The sequence below is a fragment of the Pimephales promelas genome, chromosome 9 (assembly GCF_988280905.1).
Source record: "Pimephales promelas chromosome 9, fPimPro1.hap1.1, whole genome shotgun sequence".
Classification (NCBI taxonomy): Eukaryota; Metazoa; Chordata; class Actinopteri; order Cypriniformes; family Leuciscidae; genus Pimephales; species Pimephales promelas.
In genome coordinates this window covers 22,006,190-22,033,402 of record NC_142777.1, presented here as the reverse complement: position 1 = coordinate 22,033,402, position 27,213 = coordinate 22,006,190, and the positions used below count along the sequence as shown (strand labels likewise).

The 27,213-nt window shown below is 38.6% G+C and overlaps 3 protein-coding genes, 1 long non-coding RNA gene and 1 other non-coding gene across 12 annotated transcripts in view; 4 read left to right on the top strand and 1 right to left on the bottom strand.

Annotated features, from left to right (window-relative positions):
• Positions 1 to 1,683: 1,683 nt before the first annotated feature.
• On the bottom strand, positions 1,684 to 18,515 carry tm9sf5 (transmembrane 9 superfamily protein member 5). 2 transcript variants are annotated; one of them, XM_039665747.2, is made up of 18 exons: positions 18,239 to 18,515; positions 17,890 to 17,957; positions 17,702 to 17,795; positions 16,407 to 16,531; positions 16,042 to 16,171; positions 11,707 to 11,834; positions 10,088 to 10,199; positions 9,929 to 10,008; positions 9,713 to 9,818; positions 9,359 to 9,400; positions 8,994 to 9,126; positions 8,585 to 8,704; positions 8,177 to 8,234; positions 7,922 to 8,081; positions 6,584 to 6,735; positions 6,380 to 6,491; positions 6,013 to 6,184; positions 1,684 to 2,390 (listed from the first exon to the last, which is right to left on the bottom strand). In XM_039665747.2, the coding sequence occupies exons 1-18, from the start codon at positions 18,368 to 18,370 to the stop codon at positions 2,323 to 2,325; spliced, it is 1,992 nt and encodes a 663-aa protein (XP_039521681.2). In that variant the 5' UTR covers positions 18,371 to 18,515; the 3' UTR covers positions 1,684 to 2,322. The 2 variants fall into 2 exon arrangements, with proteins under 2 accessions (XP_039521681.2, XP_039521682.2); XM_039665748.2 differs by lacking the exon at positions 9,359 to 9,400.
• A 533-nt stretch (positions 18,516 to 19,048) lies between these two features.
• Positions 19,049 to 23,833, top strand: rbmx (RNA binding motif protein X-linked). 2 transcript variants are annotated; one of them, XM_039665750.2, is made up of 9 exons: positions 19,049 to 19,174; positions 20,084 to 20,209; positions 20,546 to 20,652; positions 20,856 to 21,021; positions 21,182 to 21,280; positions 21,360 to 21,471; positions 21,817 to 21,951; positions 22,592 to 22,683; positions 23,236 to 23,833. In XM_039665750.2, exons 2-9 carry the CDS (start codon positions 20,101 to 20,103, stop codon positions 23,544 to 23,546), a joined length of 1,131 nt encoding a protein of 376 aa, XP_039521684.1. In that variant the 5' UTR covers positions 19,049 to 19,174; positions 20,084 to 20,100; the 3' UTR covers positions 23,547 to 23,833. The 2 variants fall into 2 exon arrangements, with proteins under 2 accessions (XP_039521684.1, XP_039521683.1); XM_039665749.2 differs by having other exon boundaries at positions 21,167 to 21,280.
• Positions 20,692 to 20,768, top strand: LOC120475062 (small nucleolar RNA SNORD61). The gene has a single exon (XR_005621887.2). It is a non-coding gene; the product is annotated as a small nucleolar RNA SNORD61 (small nucleolar RNA).
• Positions 23,834 to 24,294: 461 nt separating the features above from the next.
• Positions 24,295 to 25,078, top strand: LOC148977555 (uncharacterized). The gene is made up of 2 exons (XR_016169683.1): positions 24,295 to 24,884; positions 24,962 to 25,078. It is a non-coding gene; the product is annotated as an uncharacterized LOC148977555 (long non-coding RNA).
• Positions 25,079 to 25,334: 256 nt separating this feature from the next.
• The window catches only part of arhgef6 (Rac/Cdc42 guanine nucleotide exchange factor 6), a 32,709-nt gene continuing 30,830 nt past the window's right edge, over positions 25,335 to 27,213 (top strand). For 3 of the 6 annotated variants that reach the window (XM_089134866.1, XM_039665744.2, XM_039665743.2), the window contains exons 1-2: positions 25,336 to 25,603; positions 27,046 to 27,129. In XM_089134866.1, coding sequence (XP_088990992.1) covers positions 25,439 to 25,603; positions 27,046 to 27,129 — 249 coding nt within the window. In that variant the 5' untranslated portion in view covers positions 25,336 to 25,438. Of the gene's footprint in view, positions 25,604 to 27,045; positions 27,130 to 27,213 lie in introns of all 6 variants that reach the window. The other 3 variants (XM_089134865.1, XM_039665745.2, XM_039665746.2) reach the window with 3 other exon arrangements.

Sequence of the window (27,213 nt, the reverse complement as noted above, 5' to 3'; positions counted from 1 at the left end):
TCACGCTGTGTAAAGATTGGTCTTTGATGCTTTCTGTATATAATTTGTTCACAATTTAAATAAGATAATTTTCATCACATTGTTTTTTTAGTAGGAAGTTGATATTTTAGTCACTCACTTGACCTACTGATGCATAAATAGTATTGAACGATTTTGGGAGAAAGATTAACTTTCTGAACTTGAACAATTAGGCCAAAGCCACACATCAGAAACTGTTGCTAGGTAGAGCTTGATTGATTTATTTTCAGATGTTCAGAGGCCAACTCTATTGTCGTCGGTGAAATGTTTGGACCATACAAAACTTTGGGAAGTTGTTTTGGTGCATTCCCAGAGAAAATAAAATTAACCCATTGTTTCTTCAGATGCTCGGATGAAGGAACTAAAAAGTACTTTTGTGTTCATTTGTACATCTGAACACTGATCAACTGCCATGCTTCGCTCATTTGCAAGCCAAGATATCTCTTGATGAAAAACTCAAATCGCACGTTCGTACTTCCTAGCTCATTTTCTCATGGGCGAGCCACATTCTCTGGGCAGGCGAAGCAGGGAAAGGGGAGGTTACCTTTCCCCCTTATGATGTCATACTGAGGAGATAAGACAATGCTCGGTTTACAACGATTGAAATTTCTTGCCACTGGGGTACCATGTACAGGCTAGGGGAACTCATATTAATGTTAAAAAAAAACCCAGAAAGAGAAAATTTCATGTCATGGGACCTTGATGCGAAATTGTTGACAATCACTTTCAACAAACAGAGTCAGATGAAGCAAGTCATCATAAGTGTACTCCAACTGTAACAGACTGTTTTATATTTAGAAAAAGTTTAGTAGACTTTTTTGTAATGTACTTTGTGCTTTATTTTTCTTTTGTTATAACATGGTGAAGAATGTTTATGTATACCTCATAAGACTTGATCAGTACATTCTGTGGGTTTCAAATTAAAGTTATTGAAAAAAGATGTGTACACCTGTTTTAAGTAATGACATTTAAATAATTTACAAAGAACAAAATCACTAAATAGCTCCCATTATTTAGATATTATTACTTGTATAAAAATCCACCATCAAGCAAAAAAAGTTCTTCTTAACCATCCCATTTCCCGGGATCCATACTCCATAAAAGCAAATTTGTCAGCAAAATAAAACTATACAACGCATGGAACAAAATAGTTGTATTCTATTAAAAACATAGTAACAATTATTACTGATATCCACCAATAGGTGAAATTAGAGAGGTTACTGTGGTCTGGTTACTGCGGTCACATTAGTGAAATTTGCGGCTGCGGAGATTCATTGTCAGTAACGTAGCGATGTATCGCTCACATAGAATTCACTTTCAAATCAAGCTGCTTTTTTGGTCAACAGAGAAAATTAGCATGGCCAACTTCAACACAAGCTAAATATGTACTTTTTCAGCCACACGAGAAACTCCTGATTGCAAGGATTCTATTTGAAATTACTGGATATTGCCAGAGCAAGTTTTGCTTGAGAAGCGGTTAATGTCAAACTAGTGCAGTCACATTAGCGTAAACATGGCCATTGTAAACAGTGTACATATGTATGAAGCACTGCTTATACTGAAGTCAAACATCTTTCTGTTGTGAACATGAGAGAAACCTGGGTGAGATACCTTTTTGCCTTTACATTAAACTCCAGATCGTACAGATTCCTATTGAAATGACTGGGTTTTGCCTGCGAAATTTAGGTTAGCAACAGTAAAATGGTAGTTTTGATGGGCAAAGAAGGTCCATTATACATTTTCATCAGTGTAGCGACACTGCTTACTCACAGGTTCAAACTAAGCAGTGAATTTGAGTGTTTCAAATGAACAAATTTGAATCTGATGTGAAATTCAATATTGCCTGGTTTTCTATTAACACGACCGCATTAAGCCCACAGAATTTCACCATACAAAGGTAAATATGACTGCACCCCAATCTGTGTCCCATCTGGTCTTTCAAAACATAGTCTATACACAAAGAATTGATGATGAAATAAAACAAAGCAAGTAAAACATACACCCCAGTCAAAGTAAAAGCATAAAAAGAACTTAATGTTTAAAGATATGGGCTTCTGCTCTCATCACAGTGGGTTTAGCTGGAATAAAGTCATAGGCAATGCGAGATAAATAAAGCACTGAAATGGGGTCTTTGGAGTTCACACGCACACATACTGCAGATCATTGAATTACAATTGAGCCACACACCAGCAGATCAGGAAAACAAAAATCCTCTGATTCCTCCCTTCATTTAAATGTCTCTTTAAAATTCAACATGAAAGCTGATCTGTAAAAAGTTGATGTGATCTCCAAAAAGTCCTTCCCTTAGTCCACTTTCAGCACACTGTAGATTTTATTTACAAACAAGTAGCAGGCGAAGAAGCCTATAGTACCTGGGTGGAAGAAGAAATGTGTGAGAATTAACAAACAAAAAAAGCTTTTCAGCACATGTACGTCATAAAATGTCCCAGACTAACTGATAGTGTACACACTTCTATTAAAATAGCAATTGGAGTCATAAAAAAAAAAAAAAAACATCATCTAGTAATAGTGGAGTTTCAATGCATCAAATGGTCTCACAGCCAAACTGAGCAGAGCGTGATAAAGCTTAGAATTAAATCTAATCATCGCTGGGGCGGCAGTGACCGCAAATCAACAATAGGTCTGATTGAAATCTTTAGCTCGGAATCTATTTTCAGATGCATTTATACACACGATTCTCAGTCCTCCTCCTCATCCTCCACTCACGCTCTCACTCTATCTTCAGTTTGCTTTTGAGACCTAGAAACAAACCATTTTGGGGAAGTTTTATTTTAAGATGTGGGACTGAGATCGCAATGGCAATCCAGTAAGCATTGTTTAACTCGTCTCATATTTTCACCCTTCAAGTGTGTGCAGAAGTTGCCATAACAGCCATTGCCAGGGATCCTAAAGCATCTAGAAGAATCCATGGCAACAAATAGATTGTGGCTAATATCCAACAGCGGTGGTTTCCCATCATTCAAAAAGAAAAGCCGTAAGAATTGTGTTTTTAAGAGTGTTTTTGTCTAAAATACTCTTACTACAAATGACCTATGTGAAATGTCAAAGTACTGTCACAGAGAAGCTTGTGGTATTTTATAGAGTCGATCATTGACAAACAGTTATAAATCACTTTTCTTCATGCTAGGTGAGGAAAACACATGCTACAAAGCTAGAAGCCGCCGTTTGGAGAGACTGAGTGGACATAAGTAAGCATATGTAGATGCTATCAACCCACAGGTGTTTATAGATTGGAGACAGCTGGCCATCGCTCGCCACCTCCGCCTCAGCATATCAATGAGGGGAAGCGACAGATTTGATTAAGGCCAGAGGGAGCGGCGCTACCTTTCAACAACAATGAAAGATGAAGAATATTTATACGTGTCCCAATTACCCTCTGCCTAAACACAGTGTGACCTATCGGGCAGGAACAAAACAACTAGCACTGGTCACCTGTTAAACAAAAGGACCAGACATAATGCAGCATCATGACAATCTCTGAACATTTAAGATTGTGTGTAAAGTAAAAATTAAGAAAAAAAAAAGAAATGTAAATGTCACATTAAACACAAAAAGTATTGAATTGCAGGAACAGGATACAACTTACAAGCTACTAAAAAATGTTTGCATTGCACTAACAAATAGGTAATAAACTACATATATTTATAGAATCATCCAACCTGGAGTAACAGGTGGAATAAAAATGACAGACTGACTGAATTGCATCAATAAGCTTTTGTTTTATCTGACAGACTAAAACCTTAAATGATAATGTTGGCCATGGCATTTGCATATTAAGTGCTTATTATGTCATTGAAAATTAAGCAGTTATATATTTCAATGGAAATATTTTTTTGTTATTTACGTGAAAAGTTAAGAATCAAGGACAAACTGAAATTCACAGCATTTAAAACTTCTCAGGATAAATGTAATTTTATGCGAATACATATTATATGGAGAGCCTACGACCTACTAGCTATGTTCTGCCTTAAGAACAAATGGTGCTAGTAAGTTACAAACTAGCTAATACTTACTAAGCCTCTAATATGGACTTTGTGTTCCAATTTAAATAAGAACTTACGAAAGGCTGGTGCAACCCTACCCTGTAGAACACGCTCAGGTCTGTCCTCAAAGATTACACGTAGCATTACACGTTTTTCTTGTCCTGCATTCGCACTATAGTGATTTACTCTAAACTGGTTAACCTGTTAAACTGGTTATTTGATAGAGGAGGAGAATTCAGTGAAAGATTAATCAGTATAGGATTGGTTAGACTGATTTATACTATTAAGTTGTGAGCATAGACTGTTAAAAAAAGATGAATGATGCATCCTCCTTCCACTATAGGAAAATCAAGCCAAAAAAAAAAAAAATATATATATATATATATATATATATATATATAATGTTAACATCTTGCACTGATCACATCATTTGGAGCCCAAGTCTGCCAGTATAGAGAGTCTAAGTCCCTCCCCTTCCGGTCGACCACCATGGGACCTTATTTCGGAAAAATATTATATGGTAGTCAATGGCGAGAGACAACAAATATTTTGATCTCGTTTGAATTGTGTCCTGAATTACACGTATGATGTTTGTCAATTTAAAATATACATTTTAAAGTAAAGAAAGTCGTAGTTTGATGTAAAACCGTTGAGCTATAAGACTACAAACCCCAAAGGCGCACATTTTCTCTCAATGAATGAAGCTAACTTTACTGAGACTAATGTCTGTCATTGTTTCTATAGTCTTACGTTATAATCGTAACGTTACGCCGTCATACACCACGAGTAGCGGATCTCGCTCGTTGTTTCGCTTCCCGGGAGATGTAGTTCATTGAACGATTTTCACATAAAACTAAATGTTACTCTTCTGTTTTATGACAAACTGCGACGTTTTTAACTTTCGGAATTATCTTTTAAATTGACAAACATCCTATGTGTAATTGAGGGCACAGTTCAGACGGAATAAAAAGATAAGTTGTCTCTCGCCATTGACTACCATACATATTTTTTCCGAAATAAGGTCCAATAAGCCGGAAGCAGAGTGGCGGGACTTAGGCTCTCTATACTGCAGCCAGCAACCAGGGGAAATCAAAAAGATTTGTCTTCACTTCTCAGGAAGCGTGTGGCACATTCGGTTGTGGCGTTGAGTCAAAATACATATGCAGTATGCTCGTTTTTGATTATAGCCAGTGAAAACAACAAAACAGAAAAACCGTAAGCTAAAAGTAAAAAAATATATATAATTTCTTTTGCCATTTCCTATAGATTCACTGAAAACCAGAAACACCAGTGATAAAATGTAACTTTAACCCAAGTAAAAAAGTCATGAAACAAATCAATGCTCATTTTACTAAACTTTAGTAGGCGATTATTAACCCCTGGAGCCATATGGCTTACTGTTATGATGGGAAGATGCACCAGGATATTTTTTCATATAACTCTGATTGTGTTTGGCTGAAAGAAGAAAGTCATATATAACTACGATGGCTCTAGGGTGAGTAAATTATGGGATAATTTTTGAGTGAACTAACCCTTTAACTGCATGTCATGTGTTGCTAAATTATTGAATAATTACTTTCAAATCTCAGGGGGTACTTCAAGTAAATATTACATATCAAAACTTACAAGAAAGGCTTACAAGAAAATTTGGGAATGTATATTAAGGGTGTAATGGTATACAAAGGTGACGGTTTGGTACATGCCTAGATTTTGAAGTAATATTATGTTTTTGGTACAGCAGGGGAAAAAAAAAAAACTTTTTCTTTCTTTTTCTTGCAGCCCTAACCCTTACTGAACAAACTATGGATCTGTCTTTAAATAAAATAAAAAAACTGTCAATACTGCTGCAACACACTATTTCTAATTCATTTTATGCTGTAAAGGGGAACAGAAATCTGAAGTAATTTAGCAAAAGTATATGTTACTCTTACACCCATAGTATATAAAGTTGTATTATCAAGGCTAAAGGGAAACAGACCATCTCTCATACCTGTGAAAATGAAGAAAATGAGCACCATGATCGAGGTGTAGCCAAAGTAGAGGATGGTGCTTGCCATCCCAATAATTTGTAGTTTTGAGTAGAAGTAATGCACTGCATAGACAAACAGATAGACTGCCGTGAAACCGCTGGTCAGGAATGATCGCCACCACCAATGATAATCCTGTCAAATACAAAAAATAGGCATTAAACAAAAACATGCTTTTTTGTATATATAAATGTTTAAAATATTTCAGACTAACGTTTAATGATGTTGTACACTCTTAAGAGACTAATTTGTCTCAGTGATGAATAAGAACCAGCCAAACAAGAACCAAAAAAATGTTTAAAAGATGCCATGATCAGTGTTCAATCTCACCTCTGCACATAAATGGAAGTAGCAGAGCAGAACAGTGGCCTCAGAGCAGGTAATGAGCAGGATGATGAAGACCAGGAAGAGGAAGCCAAACATGTAATACATCTGATGAGACCTGCAGAGAAACATTTCAATTAGTTATTGTTAGGGACAAAACATCAGTTCTGACATCAACTCATTTCAGCATGATATGATATCAAACTATACCAAATGCTATTGAGGATGAAGAAGAGCTGGATGAAGATGCAGCCGAAGGGCAGGATGCCACCCATGATAATGCCCGGCACAGGTTTGGTGAAGAATGACTGCTGAGGAATTTGGCGTGGGATCTGGTTTGTTCTCACAGGAGGCTCGATGCCCTGTTAAAACAGGAAAATAAAAACACCCACAATCATGATATCGTGCATGACAGCGTGCCAAAAGAAAAGCTCACACAGATGGGAACTGAAGTAGCAGCTGATTCAAATGTTTAGAAATACATAAATATTAGGCAAGCATAAGAATTCTGGACAATCAAAACCTGTGAGCCTATTATTAAATGTAATTTTCTTATATCCCCAAGTATGGAATCAGCACCAGTCAGAATGCCAGGAATTAGAATTGTACTCTGTTGAAAAGCTCTTACTCCTGTTTAACACGTGCTCAGCTTGCAGTACATATTTTAGTACACATTTTATTTAAGATGTCTTTGCAATGCTGTGGCTTTAAACACAATAAATATAAACAACATAATATTGAATTCATTATTTCTATATAGATTTGTATATTAAGTTACTCAAGCAAGTGCCAAAACATTTAAACATGATATTTTTCTTACATGAAACATGTCTTTCATGTATGAATCTTTATATGAAAAGTCTTGTATGTATGTACAAAAAGTGCAGTGCTGTATGTTTTTCCCATCTCAATGATTAGATGTCATACATTGTGTCCTGTATGTATAGCCTTCTTGTTCCAAGTGTATTTCTCAGACAACCAGATGTACTTTAAGCAGTGTATTGTTTCCGAATACAATTTTTTTTTTCTTTGAAATGCATCTGAAAAACCGGGGCCATTTCAGGGAAGATGGCCGGGGGTGTGTTGTTGTGTAGCTGAGGGAAGAAATGATGGGCTGTCCATAGCCAGAGCTGTCATCCAGCTGAAGGTACTGGATATCGCCAAAGAGCTGAACGTACACACCAGTGATGCCCCTTATTTCTTATTTCGGCTATGTTGTGTGACACACTTGCCTTTCAATTTCAACGAATCGGCCTCTTAGTTTAAAGTAATTATGCATGTATGGTAAAATTACTAAATTTTCCTGTCAATACACTAACAATGCGCTATTCTGCACTGTAATTCAGTAAAAATTGACTCGTGCAGAAACATTTGTTGCACTGCTGTAACGCACTGTTCCTGCAACACACTTGCTGCACCGGACTTGCGCTGTGAATGCTCTAACCTGTTAACATGGGCACTGAAAAAAATACCGCATTCACACTTCAAGTGGGTCACATGTGAAACAGGCGTTAATAACAATTGGTCTGTTCAAGAAGGCATACTCACTGGTTTTTTGAAGCCGAAGTATGCACCCAAAAAAGTGAGAGGAACAGAGATGCCAAACCACAGCGCCAGGATGGCCACGAGTGTACCAAAGGGAACAGCAGCAGAGGAGCCCTCTACCCACAGGATCAGATTCATCAGGAAAAAGTCCACAAACACAATCCTGCAAAAACACAAGCCACGTCTTTGAAACGGCATACTGGCATTAATCATATTATTTCTGTTCTCGAGAAATGAAGATGAAAATATTATTCATACCCAGGACACAAAAGGGCGGTGAGAAGGACATTTGTTTTCCATTTTTCACCACCGAAAGCTGATGATACAGAGGGAATTGATTGGAAAAGGAAGTAATTGAGATGAATATTTGGCATTTTTAAGGTGGACTCAGTCACTTTCCCTTCACTAAAAATAAAACAATAGTATGTGTTGGAGCCATTTGTTGTAAAGTTTTTCTTGGCCACTGAGTAGCACTGTGACACAGTATAATTGTAGCACAGGTGTAACAGGAAGAAGTGTGAGCATTGGTATGGACAAGGTATGGACTGTTTATATGCTTTCTAAAACTCCTTTTATCACAAACAAATATCACCTCTTTAGATCTTCATAATGACTATCAGAAGAAAAAATGATAAAACAAGATTTTCCACTGCAATCTTTCCTTACTCTTATAGAGTCTGGAAGACACATATCCAGCAGGTGTGCCAAGCAAAACCCACAACACCACCGAACAGGTCATGAGAGCCCCTCTGTTGGCTGGAGACAGGAAGCCCAGACAGGCCAAGACTAAAGGGAAAAACAGAATTGTCACTTTTTTCCATTTAATGCTTCGACTTCGAACTAATGTGAAATAACATGCTACCAAAATGTGTAAAAAAACAACTGTTCACAATGTCTATTGAGCGTAAATAATCGAGGAAAGGATTAGGGAAGTTAACATTGTTGGCATTTTCATGATGCACTCAAATATTTGACTGTTCTTCTCACAGATCTAGAAAAGCAACCCTTAAAGTTAATTTGTACAATACAAAAATCTGCAGTACTTTTAATTCATTTCTGTTCCAGACGCACTTACAAAGGGTGATGAAGGTCATGATGAAGATCTGACAGCCCTGTCCGAGGAAGACAGACAGAAGCATGCCCATTTTGGGAGGCCTAAACACATCACCATGAACCTGCTTCCAGCCAGACTCCTCCTGGGCCTCCTCCTGCAGGAGACATGACATATCTCAATATGATGACCATCATCAGATAAACCATTATGGCCATAACACAGAAGATGGTATATGGCACATATGTTTTATCAGTGTCATTATCAATTCACTGCAAAACAGCTTCCTTCATTTTTTTTTAACCTTGATTGGTGAGAATGGCAATGTACAATTATACTGTTTTACCATAAAGCAACAAACATAAGCAAACTTAAGCTAATGCGCTTACATAGGTAATGTTTGCAGCTGGAGGGATCTTAACCCAGTCTGCCTGTGAATGTCACAACAGAGGATTCATTGACTGGATGTATTCTCTTGGTTATTAATATTAGAAAAATAATAACACACACTTAAACTAGGAGAAAAATCAGCCAGGCAATATGTGCTTGAGGATTAGGATATGACCTATGAAAACCTGACAATTATAACTCAAATCAAACAAAATATATAACAGGAAGTTTGATGCGGGAGTGTCAGCTCTGTTGACACAAGAGACTGTAATGACGTAACAGGGTCATTTATTTCTTCTGTTATCTAGATTCTAGATAACAGTTGGGAGGAGAACAAAGTAAATTCAAGGTACCTGGTCCATCTGGTTGTACCGGGCAATATCCTTGTGCAGTGTTCTAAGCATGATCATGGCCACCATGCCAGACAAGAAGAGCACAATAACCAAAGAGTTCATGATGCTAAAAAAAATGTACATGAAAGCCATTAGAATGGATGGAAATATAGATATACGAGCCTTTTTATTTCTTGATATTACATATTTTCAACCAGCTTGGCTTTCTGTGCTCACCTGAACCACTGGATGTTGCTGTGAGGCATGGAAACCAAAATGTAATCCCATCGAGAAGCCCACTTAATGTTATTATTTTGCTAAAAAGGAAGAAATAAACTCTATCACAAAAACTTCTTTCCAACCATCTCCATATACTGTCTCTATAAACAAGCTTACCTCAAATTTAACTGAATAAGTGTAGGTCACTTTGAGACTACTGCTGGAATCTGCTGGAATGTCCATGGGAGCACCTTCACAGGTCGGATGATCATTATCACCATGCTTGATGCTGTTCAACAGACAAATATTTGTAAAGTAGTCCATTTTTATTTGGTTTTCTTATTGATGTCACAGATGTTGCTATGCCTAACTTTAAAGATGCTATGTGTAGGTTTTTACTTAAAAAATCTTTAAGATAAAGTCTTCATTTGTACATTTATGAGCCAACCATAATGTAATAGAAAGAATGACACCTTGACTGTCCACCATGGTTGCCTCTTATTAGCCTGTAGGCTCAATTTTGTGTGGAGGACGTCATGCGCATTCTCGTCTACTTGGGCTTACATCCGTACGGAAGCCATTAGTTAGCAGCGGCAATCGCTAGCAGTAGTGTTTCAAATGGACTCTGCGGGCGGAAAAAAGTAACCAGCCTCCAGCACAATCCAGATACCCACAGAAAACTCCTCGTAAGTTAAAAAAAAGACCTTATCTAGTGTGGCCAACGAGCGTGCAAGCATGCACACCGAAAAAGGCGGACATGAGCTTTCCCGCACCTGAAGGATTTAGCGATGTCAGAGTGCGGAAACATCATTTGAAACAATGTAGGACTGGTGTCTTGTTGTCACCGTGTGAAGAACCCAGAGCACCTCTGCTTTTAGAGTTAGCTCTGATCCAAAAGCAACACGGAGGTTGATTGCGGGAGTTGCGGAGCTGGTTGAGTGAGTTGGGTCTCGCCTAGGCAGTGTAGAAGTAACGTTAGTGCGGGAGCCGCCAGATACTTGCAAGAACTGGCTGATGGCTGTCGTTTGCTGGAGACCCTTCACAGCAGTTAGAGGTTTATCACTTTTTGCATGTGACTCCAGCGCCCGTACACCCAACATTCCCAATTTAACAGCTTTCTTGCATAAGCAGTAGGCTTTAAATACGTTGTTTGCAACTGGCTTTAACCAAGCACAAAATTCCGATTTTTCAAGCCAAGTATCGCTACACTTACACTTCCTCATAGCTGAATAAAATCCGTTTTATGTCTGTCTGTGGTATCTGAGCGACGCACCAGTAACACAAAACCTATTTTGACACAGTCGGTCTATTTTGTAGTTGCAATACAGCGAATTATATTTGAACTAGCGAAATAAGGAACTACAACCACGGAATAAAAACGTAAGTTAAAAAAAAAAAAACATTCCAAAGTGCTGCGGGAGCATTTCAAAGATATTTACATGGACAGAGGAAAATTAAAACCTGTTTAAAATGATTTAAGACCTAGAACACAATACAAGAAACATTTGACTTTTTTAGACTTTTTAAGTCCCTGCGGAAACCCTGCCCATAAACTTGGTTCCGTCGGCATGACGACAGGTTCCATGATTCCACACGCATCAATCTATGCCTTTGTTATTGTAAGAGGTTAGTGACCCCTTGAGGCAAAAAAAATGACAGATTGTGGTTTTTTTTTTAAGTATTTTTTGATGAAACTGGTTACATGGGCCCACAGAAAGTAGAGAAAGACCTAACATTAGGTTAAGGACACAACCTAAAGTAAAATTAGTTACAGACAGTTAGTTGCAAAATCAGACCTCTTAGGTTCCAGTTTAGCCGCCACAAGTCGAGCTCCCATCCCAGTCGTTTCATCTTCGCTGTGGTAACTTATGGTGATGTCCACATGGTTGAAAACATAGTAAGTGTTCTTTCTGTTGAAGTCAGCCTAAAGGAGTGGATAAAAATCATCATGTTAGAAGCCAGTCCGCATCAAAATGGCATCTCTCTACTTCTCTTGCTAAATCGCTTGGTTACTTGTGAAGTTATTTTGAAATTGATCATATTTCTTCAATCAGCTTAATATTTCCTCTGTGTCAGTGTATTCCTGGTAACGTATTCTAATGTTATATAAAGATTTAACTTATTGAAACTTTAAACTTAAACTATACACTCAGCTAAAGGATTATTAGGAACACCATACTAATACTGTGTTTGACCCCCTTTCGCCTTCAGAACTGCCTTAATTCTACGTGGCATTCTTTAAAAATGTTGGCCCATATTGATAGGCTAGCATCTTGCAGTTGATGGAGATTTGTGGGATGCACATCCAGGGCACGAAGCTCCCGTTCCACCACATCCCAAAGATGATCTATTGGGTTGAGATCTGGTGACTGTGGGGGCCATTTTAGTACAGTGAACTCATTGTCATGTTCAAGAAACCAATTTGAAATGATTCAAGCTTTGAGTCATGGTCCATTATCCAGCTGGAAATAGCCATCAGAGGATGAGGATAGTGACCAAAAATGGATGGACATGGTCAGAAACAATGCTCAGGAAGGCCGTGGCATTTAAACGATGCCCAAACGGCACTATGGGGCCTAACGTGTGCCAAGAAAACATCCCCACACCATTACACCACCACCACCAGGCTGCACAGTGGTAACAAGGCATGATGGATCCATGTTCTCATTCTGTTTACACCAAATTCTGACTCTACCATCTGAATGTCTCAACAGAAATCGAGACTCATAAGACCAGGCAACATTTTTCTAGTCTTCAACTGTCCAATTTCTGTGAGCTCTTGCAAATTGTAGCCTCTTTTTCCTATTTGTAGTGGAGATGAGTGGTACCCGGTGGGGTCTTCTGCTGTTGTAGCCCATCCGCCTGAAGGTTGTGTGTGTTGTGTCTTCACAAATGCTTTGCTGCATACCTCGGTTGTAAAGAGTGGATATTTCAGTCAAAGTTGCTCTTCTATCAGCTTGAATCAGTCGGCCCATTCTCCTCTGACCTTTACCATCAACAAGGCATTTTCGCCCACAGGACTGCCACATACTGGTTGTTTTTCCCTTTTCACACCATTCTTTGTAAACCCTAGAAATGGTTGTGCATGAAAATCCCAGTAACTGAGCAGATTGGGAAATACTCAGACTGGCCCGTCTGGCACCAACAGCCATGCCACACTCAAAATTGCTTAAATCACCTTTCTTTCCCATTCTGACATTCAGTTTGTTGTTCAGGAGATTGTCTTGACCAGGACCACACCCCTAAATGCATTGAAGCAACTGCCATGTTATTGGTTGATTAGATAATTGCATTAATGAGAAATTGAACAGGTGTTCCTAATCCTTTAGGTGAGTGTGCATACCGGTATATGGTTTTTATTGGGGAAAGTTACTTTTAAAACTAATGTATTACAATATTGCGTTACTCCCTAAAAAAGTAACTAATTACCTAACTCAGTTCTTTAAAGGGGACATATCATGCAAAATCCACTTTTTTAGCCCTTAAATGTATTTTGTTGTATATTTGGAGTGTTTATAACAACAGAAAAGATGAAATTATTCTCTTCAGGTGCTTCGTTTATATCTTTATATTCTGTTTTGGTCATATTTTTCAACCTGTTCAGATTTTTCTGTATTCTATGACGTTTTTTGAACTACAGCGTCACCGTATTTGCAGCGGAACTGCCAAATAAAGACACTGACTACCGGTACAAAACTTGAGCAATCCGCCATTATTATTTCTCGCTCCGATTTTGTAGTCCGAGCTCAATGATGCAGAAGTTACGAGAGGGCAAGTAAAAATGTTCAGTTTTTGGATGTAGTGACCTGAAGCACTTCAAGGATTCTCACTTCAACAACCTCCGCCAGTAACATTATACAGAAGGGTTTGCCGATTGACTTCGTCTGAATGAGAGGTAACGTTAAATTCCTACTATCTTTGGAGACGACGAACAGAGCATTTCGATAAGCTGTAAATATCGTTAATAAAAATAAAGTACTTTACTTTCTTAAAACACATGGTGGTCATGGTTTAGCAGTACCTTTGTCTTTCTTTGTTTTTGTTTTGAAGTAACGTTACACGTCTGCAGTATTATTGTTCTTGAGTTTCATCAATGGTCATTTAGCTGCTTTTCTGATGCTTTTCTAAACGTATCATATTATCAATACAGATTGTTTGTGGTAAGATTAGACCGTAGTCATTTCTCTTGTCAGTGTGCTTGTTTTAACAAGAGAAATAGTCGACTTTCACTAATAACACAAAACAGTTAACTCACATACCAATACATGAAGAGGTTGTTCTGAGGTTGTTCACGTCGTCGTCTTTATCAACTCGCTCGCTCTGGCTCGAATATGTAAGGCTTGATGGACAAGTCTTCTGTTGTTGACATTTTATTAACGTGTGAATAAAAATGTTCTTTGAAGGTATCGTATATCTCTAATCAAACTACAATAATGTCCGAACGTGGGGAGTTGACCGTGAACTCATCGACTTGGAGAGCAGGCGGGGTGTGACGCATCTCCTTTTTATTTAAAGGGGACGCATTGAAATGGGTCGCTCAAAGAGGCACATCAGAAAAGGGGTAGAAAAGGGGCTTGTGGAGCTAAAATAATGAGGAATTCAGACCCAAGCATTGCAGTTATGTTTTATATAGACCACAACGGTATGATTTATATGTAAAAATGAATGATTTAAAAGCATGATATGTACCCTTTAATATGAAAAGCAGGGCTCCAGACTGCGACCAAATAGTCGCATTTTGCGACCAAAATTTGAGAGTGTGCGACTGAATTTTACATCCAGTCGTCGCACATGTGAGACCGGTAAATTTGCCACACGTTAAACGCATGGTAAGCGTGGAAGGGACGCGTCAATGAATCCGTGACAAGAATAGCGCGAATAAACGTCTGTGGGGAGGAGACGGAGACAAAATATCACAACCTGCAATGTGCGTCTGAGCAATAAGCGATCTATCGACACGTTACCTAGCAGCGAATACAAACAAAATAAAAGTGGAACTAAAATGCGCAACTCACGGACGGACCGTTAGCGTTTTTATTAGGTTGGACATAATGGGCAGAGCAGCGCATAGTGGAGCCCCCCGAACCACTGACAGTAATAAAGCCCCGAACTTGCCTGTCGCGGGCCGATCTCGATCACGCGACACTGTTACTAGCAGATCCAATGAATAAATCCATTGAATTCACCTCAGAATTAATAACATCATCGCTACGAGATCCAGTGAGAAACATTCCGATTCGGCGCAGAGTTCTGTTATAAACCACAGATATCAGATCAAACAGCGCTGACGTGGAAACCAGGAGAAACACTTATAGAAGGCTTTCAGTCCACAAATCAGCAACATTCACCATAGATTTAGGCTAGTAAGTTAACTCTAACCATAAATATGATGTCAAACGCTTACAACGTAGCCTACACATCTTTGTCCTGCTCTTCAAAACGATAATATCATATATAAATGTTTTATTTTTTGTATTTTTTTGTGATGATCAACACATTTTTTGTTCATTCTTCAAAGATTGTCCTAAAACGAAAAATTTTAAGATGTTGGAAAACTCTTATTTAAACATTAAAATTATTATTATTATTATTTAAAACAAAAAACAAAAAAACATTGTAAACAGTAAGATGTTTATTGGCTATTCACATGTTTTCTCTCCTTTTGTTTTTAATTAATATTAAGACATTATAAGAGGATAACTAAATTAATCTGAGTGATTTATTGTCAGCCCTAGTGCTACCAGTTTTTTTTTTTTTTTTTTTTTTTTGTATAACTCGAGTTCTGATTTGAGGTGGTGCTGCCTTCAAATTTGATTCTGGAGCCCTGTGAACTTAAAATAAAACAGCATATCATAATGTTAAGTCTATTTATTATTAAAGAATTTGTCAGTATTACAGTTATTTTGGGGGAAATTTGAATAATTGCATTGCGAGCTGATTTAAGGTGTGCCCCTAAATTTTCTGCTTGCGCTCCTAAAATTTTCAGTCAGGGGCAACAGCGCTCCTAGTAAAAAAAGTTAGTCTGGAGCCCTGTGAAAAGTAATGCGTACGTTTGCTTTACTTTTTTAACATGGGCTGACCTTGATCGTTTTTCAAAAAAAGCTAGCTCACAACTCAAGTGTCCCTCTTACATTGATAACACAGGCGTCCTTTGGGTTTCCTTCTTGGTTTACTAGACATCCAATGGGAAATCCTGGGTTGCAGACTTGCTGCCCGTCTTCCACCAAATAACACCATGTTACGGGCATGTTGTCAACAATCCTGCAAAACAAGTGTAAGAATAAACCAAATCCACTAGCCTTTTATGGCATGTAAAACCTTTACATACCCAGTAAAGGTTAAAATGCCAAACCCTAAGATGGCAAATAGGTATTGTGTCTTTTCTAAAAGGATTTGAGCATTGCATCTTGCTTATGCTAGTAACTGATAAAGCAAGCTGACAACGTACACGGTGCTACCACACCTACTGTAGACAAGGCATTCCATGTGGACTTACCAGTGGTGCTGGTAATTCAGCTCCATTCCTCTCTTTAGAAAGTCCAACTTTAATTTGTCTTCTTTTGTATTTTCATACACTATGGTGCAGACCTTCTCACATGCCTTGTCAGCCTTAAATGAAAACTAAGAAGAAAATTTCTAAAATCAGTATCTTCCATCCATCCATTATAAGAGAAACAAAGCACTAGAGTTAGTTATAACATGCACATTCTGCAGAATAGTATCAAACTGGAATACATTGTTTAAATACCAACAACATAATTATATAACGATAATTTACAAAAAAAGTCAAACAAAACACCTAAGGCGAAGACTGTGTTAGTTACAGCTACATTTAGTAAAACTTGACAAACAAGATGCCAGAGGTCAGTCGCATAAATATAGCCATTATGAACAAAGTTATGAACAGTCTTGAAGAAATTGGATGGCTAACTTGTAAGACTAGTCTTAGCAGTTAATGCAACTCGCCATAAGTAGGTTGTCTAATCTTTAAAATGTCACTGCTACATGAACTGGAAGTCTTTTATTTCCCTGTTGTGTGAAAACATGAAACGGCTTCATGAACAATACAAAAAAAGTAGGGTAGGAATTTGTCCATTTGCAATTGATTGGATTGTTCTAGTTTGCTATTGCTATAATCTCATGCGAGTGACAAGTTGTCCTGTTCTTGAACCGAAAAACACTTCTTTAGAGAAGAGATGTCATTGCAAATGGGAGGGAAAGTGTTTTAGATTAAAGATTACAAGGGCAAATTAATTTTAAAAAATGTGCGGGACAAATCATTTATAATAAAAACGACAACATTTCATAGAAAATAAGAATTGTCCATTTTGATTTCATGGTGATATTAAAGGTGCTCTATGTTAACTTTTTCACTCTACTCAAGAATAAAAATGGCATAATATGTTTGCATACATTGAGGTGAGTAATACTTGTTTCTCCGAAAAACACTTCTACAGCCTATTTTTTAACTTTGAAATGTGCGTTTCCAGGCTGGGATGTTTGTTATTGTTTTGGTCAGTGATACTACACGTTGCCAATTTGAATTGTTCATTGCGCTCGTTCATGTTGCGTGTGCTCTAATTGGCAACCTGAGCGCTGTCCAGTCTGAGGAGCAGGTGGACGATCTTCGATATTTTTTTATTCGACTGCAGTACCTATTACGACCACTAGTTGTCTTTCTTACATACTGCACCTTTAAAGATAAAATAGGCTACAACAGGTAAAGTAAATCGAATTAAATTAAAATTAAAATACAAAACAATAAATTATTAGGTGATGTCTGTATTATACCTTGTAAGGTGATGTCTCTATTCTTTCTCCAAACAACACCTGCCCAAGGTTCTCTGAGGGCCTTCTTTCATTCTCGTCTTTGCAAAAGTTAAACCTAGAGCAAAAATGATTCCCTCAATGATCAGTGCTTGTAACGAAATGCATGTAAATATAATGAAGCTTATATTGTAAATGTCAAGCATACTTACGCATCATATTCGTAAGGCAGGACTGATTCCACAGAGTCCAGTCTATTCACAAACAGCTGTATCTCAGACTGTGGGAATGACAGCAGGGGAGGTGGGTCAAGGGGACAGCTGACTATAAACATATCTATCTATCTATCTATCTATCTATCTATCTATCTATCTATCGAGAGAGAGAGAGAGAGAGAGAGAGAGAGAGAGAGAGAGAGAGAGAGAGAGAGAGAGAGAGAGAGAGAGAGAGGGATACTGTCTAAACCTTTGTTATGTGCCAAGTCTGCCAACTGTCTGTACATAATCATACGATAACAAGTATAAGACAAGTATAAGATATATTTTATAAGTAAAATCTCACCTGACATTCCCCCGCATCTCCCTTCGAGTTTTTCTCACAAAAACTGACTGGCGCTAAACCCGGAAGGTAGAATCCAACGCTTGAGCTGAGTAGAGTTAAATTAAAAATAAAACTCGGATTTAAAGACTTCATATTTCAAACCAGCGTCTTGTGAGGTTTCTGATTTATAAAACATAAAACTAACTGGCAAAAATTCACAAAGAAAATCACTAAGACAACGAGCTCGCAGTTACTACAGACTCAAGAAAGATGTGTACTTCCTTACTGTGGACATAACTCCGCCCCCCTATGACACATCATCCAATCCCTCTACAACATTGATCCACAAAAAAATCTGGATTAATGACAGCAGTTTTTATATTAATATATTTATACAATCAATATATTCGATTAAACAATTGCTGTGTACAAATTTAAATTCGTAATTTTATTTGTTTTATTTAATTATCAATATTTTATAATATATATTAATCTACTTCATTCATGAAGTAATTAATTTTCTTTTAGTGTTCGGCTGGTCATGTCTGCCCCGTGAGGCGACAGCTTCATGTACACTTTTGTTTAGCTTCAGATATGACTCTTACACCCATTGCATTGATTATATATTATATTTAAATATCTGTTTAAAAATCTATTCATTTATTTGTGTAAAATTTGTCAGTGAGCGCAATTTTAACATTTACTACTGGTAAATGTTAACATTTTTCTATATTTCGTTATATTACTATATTTCGCTGTATGACCAAGACTTTCTCTGGTATGACTAAAATAAAAACAGTTTGCAAACATGACAATAGAGGGCGCAAGAGACTTTTAACCCGTTAAGTTCCTCCCTCTTACCGTAGAAAAAGTGACCGCAGTGTGGGCGGGTCGAAACCACACATTAGACACATATATAAACCAGTAGACGCTTTGTTTCTGCCTATTGATCCTGAGGTGAGTAAATAGATCAATCTGATAGATTCATCATACTTATATTTTTGATTTATTTATTTATTGATTGCAATTGTATTGTGCACCTTCAATTCGCTTTGCCTGATCTATATATGACGTTATATAGCAGCTGCAGATGTGATGGGAACTGAAAATGGCCTCATGTAGATTGTAGACGGCAAAATGTTTTTCTACACGCAGATTTCAATCGCCATTTTGAACATGGGGGGAAAAGGAGCTTTATTCTCTTATATATTTGAATCCAAAACAGCATTATTATTTAGTGTTTATCGTGATTATATGAGATTCTTCAACAAACATGTGTTGCAAGTTAGCCATATGGCCTGAAGAGGTCTCAGGCTGCTGGAGCTGCCAGTAGCATTCTAATTTTAAGCGTCCGCCATTTTGTGAAGCATGCTTTGAAAACGTGTATGTGAATGCAATGTAAAATGTTCGACCGAAACATTTAGTATCTTCTAAAACTTTACTAATAAAAGTTCGTAGTGTTTGCACGTGATCCGCAGCAACTAACGGTTACTGTTAGCAAAACAGGGCCTATCAGCTACGCGAGAGAATGACGCTTTTACATCGTCAAATATCTTATCTGTTCCAACTCCATTAACCGGTAACATCAACACGTACTGACGTTTTTTCATTGTGTTCTGCTACTACGCATGTAGTAATGGTGATGATTAACGTTACCCGTTTAAACTATTTTTTTTTTTTTTTTTTTTTTGCTGTCCCTGTCCCACTTGGTGAGGTTTGTCTATTTGCTGGCTTGAGGCACCTTTTAGTTAGACTGGGAGACCAGTTTATGCTGATTTTAAGTTGTTGTTGTTGTTTTTTTTTTATTCTCTGGCGAGATGTTTTTAACTGTTCTCTTGTAATGTAGAAATGTCTCCCCCTCTTTAGTGGCAACAGTGGGAAATATGGCAGAGGCAGACCGACCAGGAAAGCTGTTCATTGGCGGCCTAAACACTGAAACTAGTGAGAAGGTCCTTCAAGCATATTTCAGCAAGTTTGGCCGAATAGCTGAAGGTAATAATAGTTTTGTATGATCTAAATTACTCGATAATTTAATTTTGTAATGCAAGTGTTTATTTGATATTTGGGATGCTGCAACATGAGCTAGAAATGTTAAAGGGCTTGTTCACACAATTAATTATCATCTACTCATCCTCAAGCCATTCCAAAGCCATAATGTTCAGACATGTAGATTAAACCACTAAATTCATGTGGGCTTACAATCTCTTAATGAACGTTTTGAACCATGAGAGTTTTGGGTGAATGGGATTTTCTTGGGTTTTTTAGTTACACGAGTGTGCGATTGGTGTCAAGTGTGACCATATTTGTCCTACCCCTTGTCCTTTGTAGTTCTGTTGATGAAGGATCGCGAAACGAACAAATCTAGAGGTTTTGCGTTTGTGACTTATGAAAATCCTGGTGATGCTAAAGATGCTGCGAGGGAAATGAATGGAAAGGTGAGTAAGGGTGTTAAGTTCACAACTTCACATTTGTAAGCTGTGATGATGGTTTATGGTAGTGATCATCTTGAAATGATCTAGGACACAATTGTCCTCTAAGAAGTTCTGAGCTTACATAATAGATTTGAACAATTGCTTTTCAGTGAGCTTGTATATTTAAAAGCAACCGTTTCCTAAACTTCGGTTACTTGTGTTTCAAGCCCCTTGACGGGAAACCTATTAAAGTGGAACAGGCCACCAAACCTCAGTTTGAGTCTTCAGGACGCCGTGGTCCACCACCAGTTTATACACGGAGTCGTGGCCCTGCCAGAGGTCCACGAGGGTCCAGAGGAGCACCAAGTGGAATGCGGGGACCACCAAGCAGAGGTACCATTCAGAACATTCTCTTTTTTGCAGTGATGATGCTATTTTGATGATCTATTTGAAATGATTGTCTCCATAGAAGTTCTGAGCCTACACTTAAAACATGCTTGCTGCCAAAAATATTACCAAGGTAACGTAGGGATTGTAGAACCTTTTTTTAAAGGCATGTCTTCAAGAGGGCCGCCACTGAAGAGAGGCCCCCCAGTGCGGAACGGAGGACCCCCACCCAAGAGATCTGCACCCTCTGGTCCAATGGGCAGGCGTGAGTTTGCCGAACACAGTTTTGTGCTCTTTTTGTTGTTTGAACCATACAGTCATTGTTTTCTCAATGTATGTTATAGTGCCGGTATCCAGAGACCGGGACCCTTATGGCCCCCCTCGCAGAGATTCTCTGATGTCCCGGCGGGATGATGGTCCTCCACCTCGTGACGACCACTACAGTAGTAAAGACAGGTGAGATGTAAAAGCATTAATAATTCAGACCTCCTACAAGTTAGGCTTTCTCTGTTAGTCTCAAAGTGCACTTCAAATAGCTGGATCATGCTATTTGTGGTGTGCTATAATAAAGTGGGGACACTTTCAACTTGCACAGCGGAGAGTGGGAGGGGCTGGTCTGTGTTACGTGAACCTATTAAATCAATTTCATTTTGTTAAAATTAAATTATTTATAAAATTAAATTTGAATAGAAAAAAAGTAAAATGCATGATAAAATTAACTTCAACATTAACTAATACTAATATAACATTTGTGATGGTCTGTTGCCAAATGCAATGACACAAGCTGTGCATATTTTGCAGTTATTCCAGCCGTGACTACATGAGTTCAAGGGACAGTCGAGACTACGCTCCGGCACCACGTGATTACCCATACCGGGAATATTCAAGCCATTCCAGTTCTAGAGATGACTATGGCTCAGGATCCAGAGGTTACAGGTATGTTAACAGGTGTGTTCGACTTCATGAAGCTCTGCGCAGACCGATCGGTGGCTGACTTGAAACGGTGCGCTCCGGTTAGAAATTGTCCGACTTAATGCAACGCCAACGCACCATTCTCCGGAGAATTCAGCCAGCGCAGCTGCACAAGCTCTGAAGTCATAGCTGTTCACAATTCTCCAGATTTACCGCATGATCACGATCATGTGTGTCATGTTACTTCTCACCTTTTGTTCCACAAGCTATATTTATAATAGTAAAGTCATGTAGTCCCGATGTTGGTGTCACTGATTTAAAAACGTTGACTCCACTTCATTGATATGGGCTTGAACAATATTCTTGGTCAAACAGATGCTGTATGAAGCATTTAAGTATTGAATAAAAATGTGTCTGAAATATCAGTGTATTTGGCAAATATTGCATTTATTTCACTTCCGCTGTGGTAAAGTATGCGAACACCACGTGAGCGGTTACTACGGGAACCAGAAAGTGTCCGACTTCACGTCTCGGTTTGCATCTTCGGCACGTGGCAACTCGCCGATTGGTTGCATCCAGCCGACGTTGAACATGCCTAACATCTATCGTCAAATGTATTTGATGGCAGTTTGAGAATCCAGACTAATGTTTTATTGTTTCTTAGTGATCGCGACGGCTATGGTGGAGGACGAGAGCCCCGGGGTTACATGGAACGGCCCAGTACAGGCTCCTATAGAGACCCTTACGACGGTTACGGTAAGAATAAACCTTAAGTGTGGTGAAAAGGGTTATGGGGCTCTACTCAAACCGCCTGTTATGGGCCTGGAAAGGGCTGCCTCGTGTGATTGCCAAAAAGTGGAAACGTCAAACGTGGCATCTTTTCGTCGTGAATTCCAACCAAAATCGCACCAACAAGGATTCTCTTGCAAGCTGTTTTTTGCCGCCCAAAAAGTCTGAGTCGTTCCAGTAGCTCGGTCCGAACAACCAAGAGAGAGATGCAGTACTCAAACTACAATCTGTCTGGAATTCAATCCAAACCAAGGAAAGTGCATTTACTCAACAATGACGTGTCAAAGGCATCTGAGTGGTCAATTGTCTACAGTCCAGTTGGGTAGTTCAGTTATTTTAGGTTTAAGTAGTCCCACCCAGAATCTAAGATCCAAATTTGTTCTAGCCCCATTTGGAAAGTTTCTAACATTTGAGCTAGACGTGATGCAGACTTAAGGAAATGGGCACTTGACATCGCAGTATCATGCAAAAAATGTTTAAATAAAATTTTGCCAATTACATGACCCATTGACCCTGCAGGTAACTCACGAAGCGCCCCACCCTCAAGGGGTCCCCCTCCGTCCTACAGTGGGAGTGGCGGAAGCAGTCGTTATGACGACTATGGCAGCAGTTCCCGGGATGGATATGGCAGTCGTGACAGTTATCCCAGCAGTCGGAGTGACCCGTACTCCACTAATCGTGGTGACAGACCGGGTAGGCAGGAGCGGGGACCGCCCCCTCTTGAAAGAGGCTATCCTCGTGAATACAGCAGCTCGAGCCGTGGGGCACCTCGGGGTGGTGGCCGCGGCGGTGGTCGGGCAGATAGAGGAATGGCCCGCAGCCGATACTGAGAAAAGGGGGCGGGGGGGGAGAAATTGTGGCTCCTCATTGAGACTTTCAAAAGACTTAAGATTCAAAGGAGCGCCCTTTTAAACTCTGGACTTCAAGCTTCAGTTTAAAGCTGTACAGTTGTGGAGGTTTTGTCCTTTTTTTAAATGCAAAGTTTATTTTCCCTTGCCCACATCCCATTTAATGGTACTGTTGCAAATCTGTGTTCTTTTTGTATACTAGTGATCTGTTAAACCTGCAATTCCCTAGCGTATGGCTTTCATTTACCAATAAAATGTTTTTAATCAAAGACCTTGAGCAACACTTTCAAAGAGAATGAGAAACTATGAAGTGTAAATATCTATTCACCTCTTCAGTTTTCCATGGTGAGCACCCCCAATTGCCGCTTAACATAGATGCAATGCAGAATATTCATGTAGGCATGATTGTTCACATTGTTGAGGAATGGACAAATGTCACCTTTTTCCAAACTCTCTGGGTGTAGTTTTCCTCAGTGCAAATGGATCCTTCATCACAAAGCCTAAACATTGACGTCTTGCATCGACCAATCCAAAGACAACCAAAATGCAAGAAACAATTCAGCACCACAGATATAACCTGCCAACAGCTGGTAAGCAAAGCAAACCCTTTTGTTCTGGTATAAGTCAAGTCTCTGTGGTGTTATTTTGCAGCCTGAAGGTTAGTGTAATTTAGTCAAACATCGTCTTGGTTGCCCTGGCTTTTTCAAATGCAATCTGAAACGCTGTTTCCAACATTAACAAAACCTCATCTCTGCCTTCAAAGGAGTCTGATCCCTCCCCAACCACTGGATCACTGAGTTTAGGAGGTCTTAGTCTCAGAAAAGTCAGTCAATTCTGTTGCACTAAAGGAGAATGTCTGGATTATTTTTTTTTTGCCCCTTTCAAATGAGAAATGGCCTGCCTTTTCTTTTTTTCTAAAGGATATTAAGATGAATCTTCTCAATGGATCTATCCCTTCAGTCAAATATAAAGCACATAGCTGCAAAACCTCTTGAAACTTCCCAGTGGAACCCTTTTGAAATAGTAAATTCACGTAGTGTTAAAGCCAGAACCGCTTGCAAGCATGCCAATTCTAACAAAGGAGACCGCACGGAGAAAGACGGCACTATCAACAAGCCTGGAAAACCTTTCAGATTGGGTCATTATTTTAAAGAATATCTGTCCCTTATGCTGAACTACAACAGTTTGCTGATTGTAACTCTCTTGTTGCAGGGTGAATGGAGGAAAGGGAGTTTGATGGTAAATCGTACATGAATACATCATTACTGATCAGGACCTGTTGTCATTGTGGAAGAGCCATAAGCCTTTCTGAAGATTCAGGTATGTTAAAGAAATTAAATTCTTACAAATTGATGACTTGCAGCATCATTATTAAAATTTTCTGTTTTGTTGCCTAGATCCAGAATCTCGGTGTTCTTTGGAGGCTGCTGTTTGAGACCGTTTACTTTAGATGGAGTACTGCAGATGAATTGCATTGACCCCTCTCTTTCAATAAACAATCTTTTGAGTTGAAATGAATGTATTACTTGTCTGTTTCTTAATTCCCACCATAAAAGTCGTGTATTGGTATAATGGCAGTGTTCACTCGTACTGCATACAGGCCAGTTTAATAAAATACAATGAAGTTGAGCAGTGTGGAAAATTCTTGTGGCATTTTAAAGCAATAACAGTTACTTTTGTATCACTGAAATGTCAAGAGTCTGTGTTGGTTATGAAGCAGACGTCCACTGGAGATCTAAGTGGCGTGGCTGAATGGTTGTTGTAACATACAGAAAAAGCAGAAGCGCGACGGATGTGGGTAGCATCTCAACACATAGTTAGAGCCGGCGCACCAAGGGTGCAGCTAAATCTAAAAGGCCCATTGAGCCTAAAATATGAACCCCGAGGAGCAGACTGTTACGTGGCTAATAACATTAGGAGTTCTCAATTCACCCAAAAAGAATATCGCTGATCCAGAGGAATTTCTGAAAACATCTCTCAGAGATGGGGTCGTCCTGTGTAAGCTTATGGAGCGGCTGCTGCCTGGAGCCATCCTAAAGGTAACTTATTATATGCACATGTTATGTTTCTTTCATCAAACAGTCGTAAACATTAGTGGATTGTAACGTTATATAATTTAATGCAACCGCAGCAAATAACTGCCATGCGGAACTGACGGTGCACGATGCCCATGTCAAGACGCTAATGTTAGGGACAATTTAAGATGCTCTATTTTGTGCAAATATAAAATACGTCGTTTTAAAAAAAATGTTAAACTACGCGATGAATGTGTATTTAACTAGGTTTATTCAGGGCGCACAATTTAAGAGAGATGCATCTGACTTCCTGTTACATGAGAAATTGTTCCGCATTCTCAAAAAACGAAGTCCTTGTCAATCTACACTTTTGTGTAAAATGCCAATGACATTTGTAAAGCAATTTTCTTCTGTTTAAAAGCCGTTTAGCTGTCAATGAGATCTCTCAGATTATTGAATGTCTTTCTGAGTCTGCCTCTGATGCTAACAAGTTACCAAATTCAACTCCCCCTTTTTTACTCATTACACACAGCATCGTTATTAATTAGATAGCTATACGCATACGTTATATATTTTGATCTCTGTTGAATAAAGTTCGTTTTAAAATCGATTTAAACTCTTTGAATTCGTATTTCGATGCAGGGACATTATAACGAATGTGCTGATCAATAACGTTAACTTACAACTTGACAGGGAAAAGTTTCTCTCTTTTTTAATAAAGGGCCCATTATAAGTTTTGTTGGTTCGCGTTTTTTTCCCTTTCTTTTTAGCATGTTCCATTTCGCTTTACTGATTTTACGACGCTTTCAAATAAATATTTTTCTGTTAGAATTTACCAAATATTCGAATTGTTCTTTGGAGTCGGATCTTTTTAATGATTTGAAACGTGACTGAACGATTCGTTAAAAACTTCAGCGAAGCTTTCACGTAAATTAATTAGTATAGTGTTGTTGATGCAAATTAGATTTGAATTTAAATGAGTAAATCACTTCTGCCGCCTTTTTTGGGATATTTTCTGTAGCCTATATTATGGTCAATGCGAAAAAGGAATTGGATTTGGAGCCGGTTCTTTGAAACGAACTGTTTGAAAGAATCGATTTGTTGAAATGAGTCGGTCACTAGTTAGCGGTCTAAGTAGAATCTTGCTGAGCAAACATCGTCACTTCCTCTTAAATATATTTTCCTGGTGCGACAGGGCCCAATGAGATCAAGCAGATGTGTGTATGTATGTGTGTGTGAGTGTGTACTATGGCGAAGCTCACGCAAAGAAATAGTAACTTAACAGTATACTGAACGCCAAAGAAATTTAGCAAGCGATACAGGACAGCAGTGGCTGGGTGACAATGTGGCTCATAGGCTAGGGTGACATTCACTTCTAAAACAAGATCTTGTTAATCTCTTTGCTTTGCAGTGTGGTTGAAGCAAAGTTGAGATCATTTACATCCTCATTCTTTCATTGGTTACAGTATTCAACTGAACCCAGATGCGAAGCGGCCTGCATTGCAAACATTCGGGAGTTTCTAAAAGGATGCCAGTCTCTAAAGGTTGAGGTAGGATACATTTTCTCTACTTTATTGTGTTTTGTATCACCCGAATGCCTTTGAGGAACACAGCTGAGTGTGTATAAAATATGC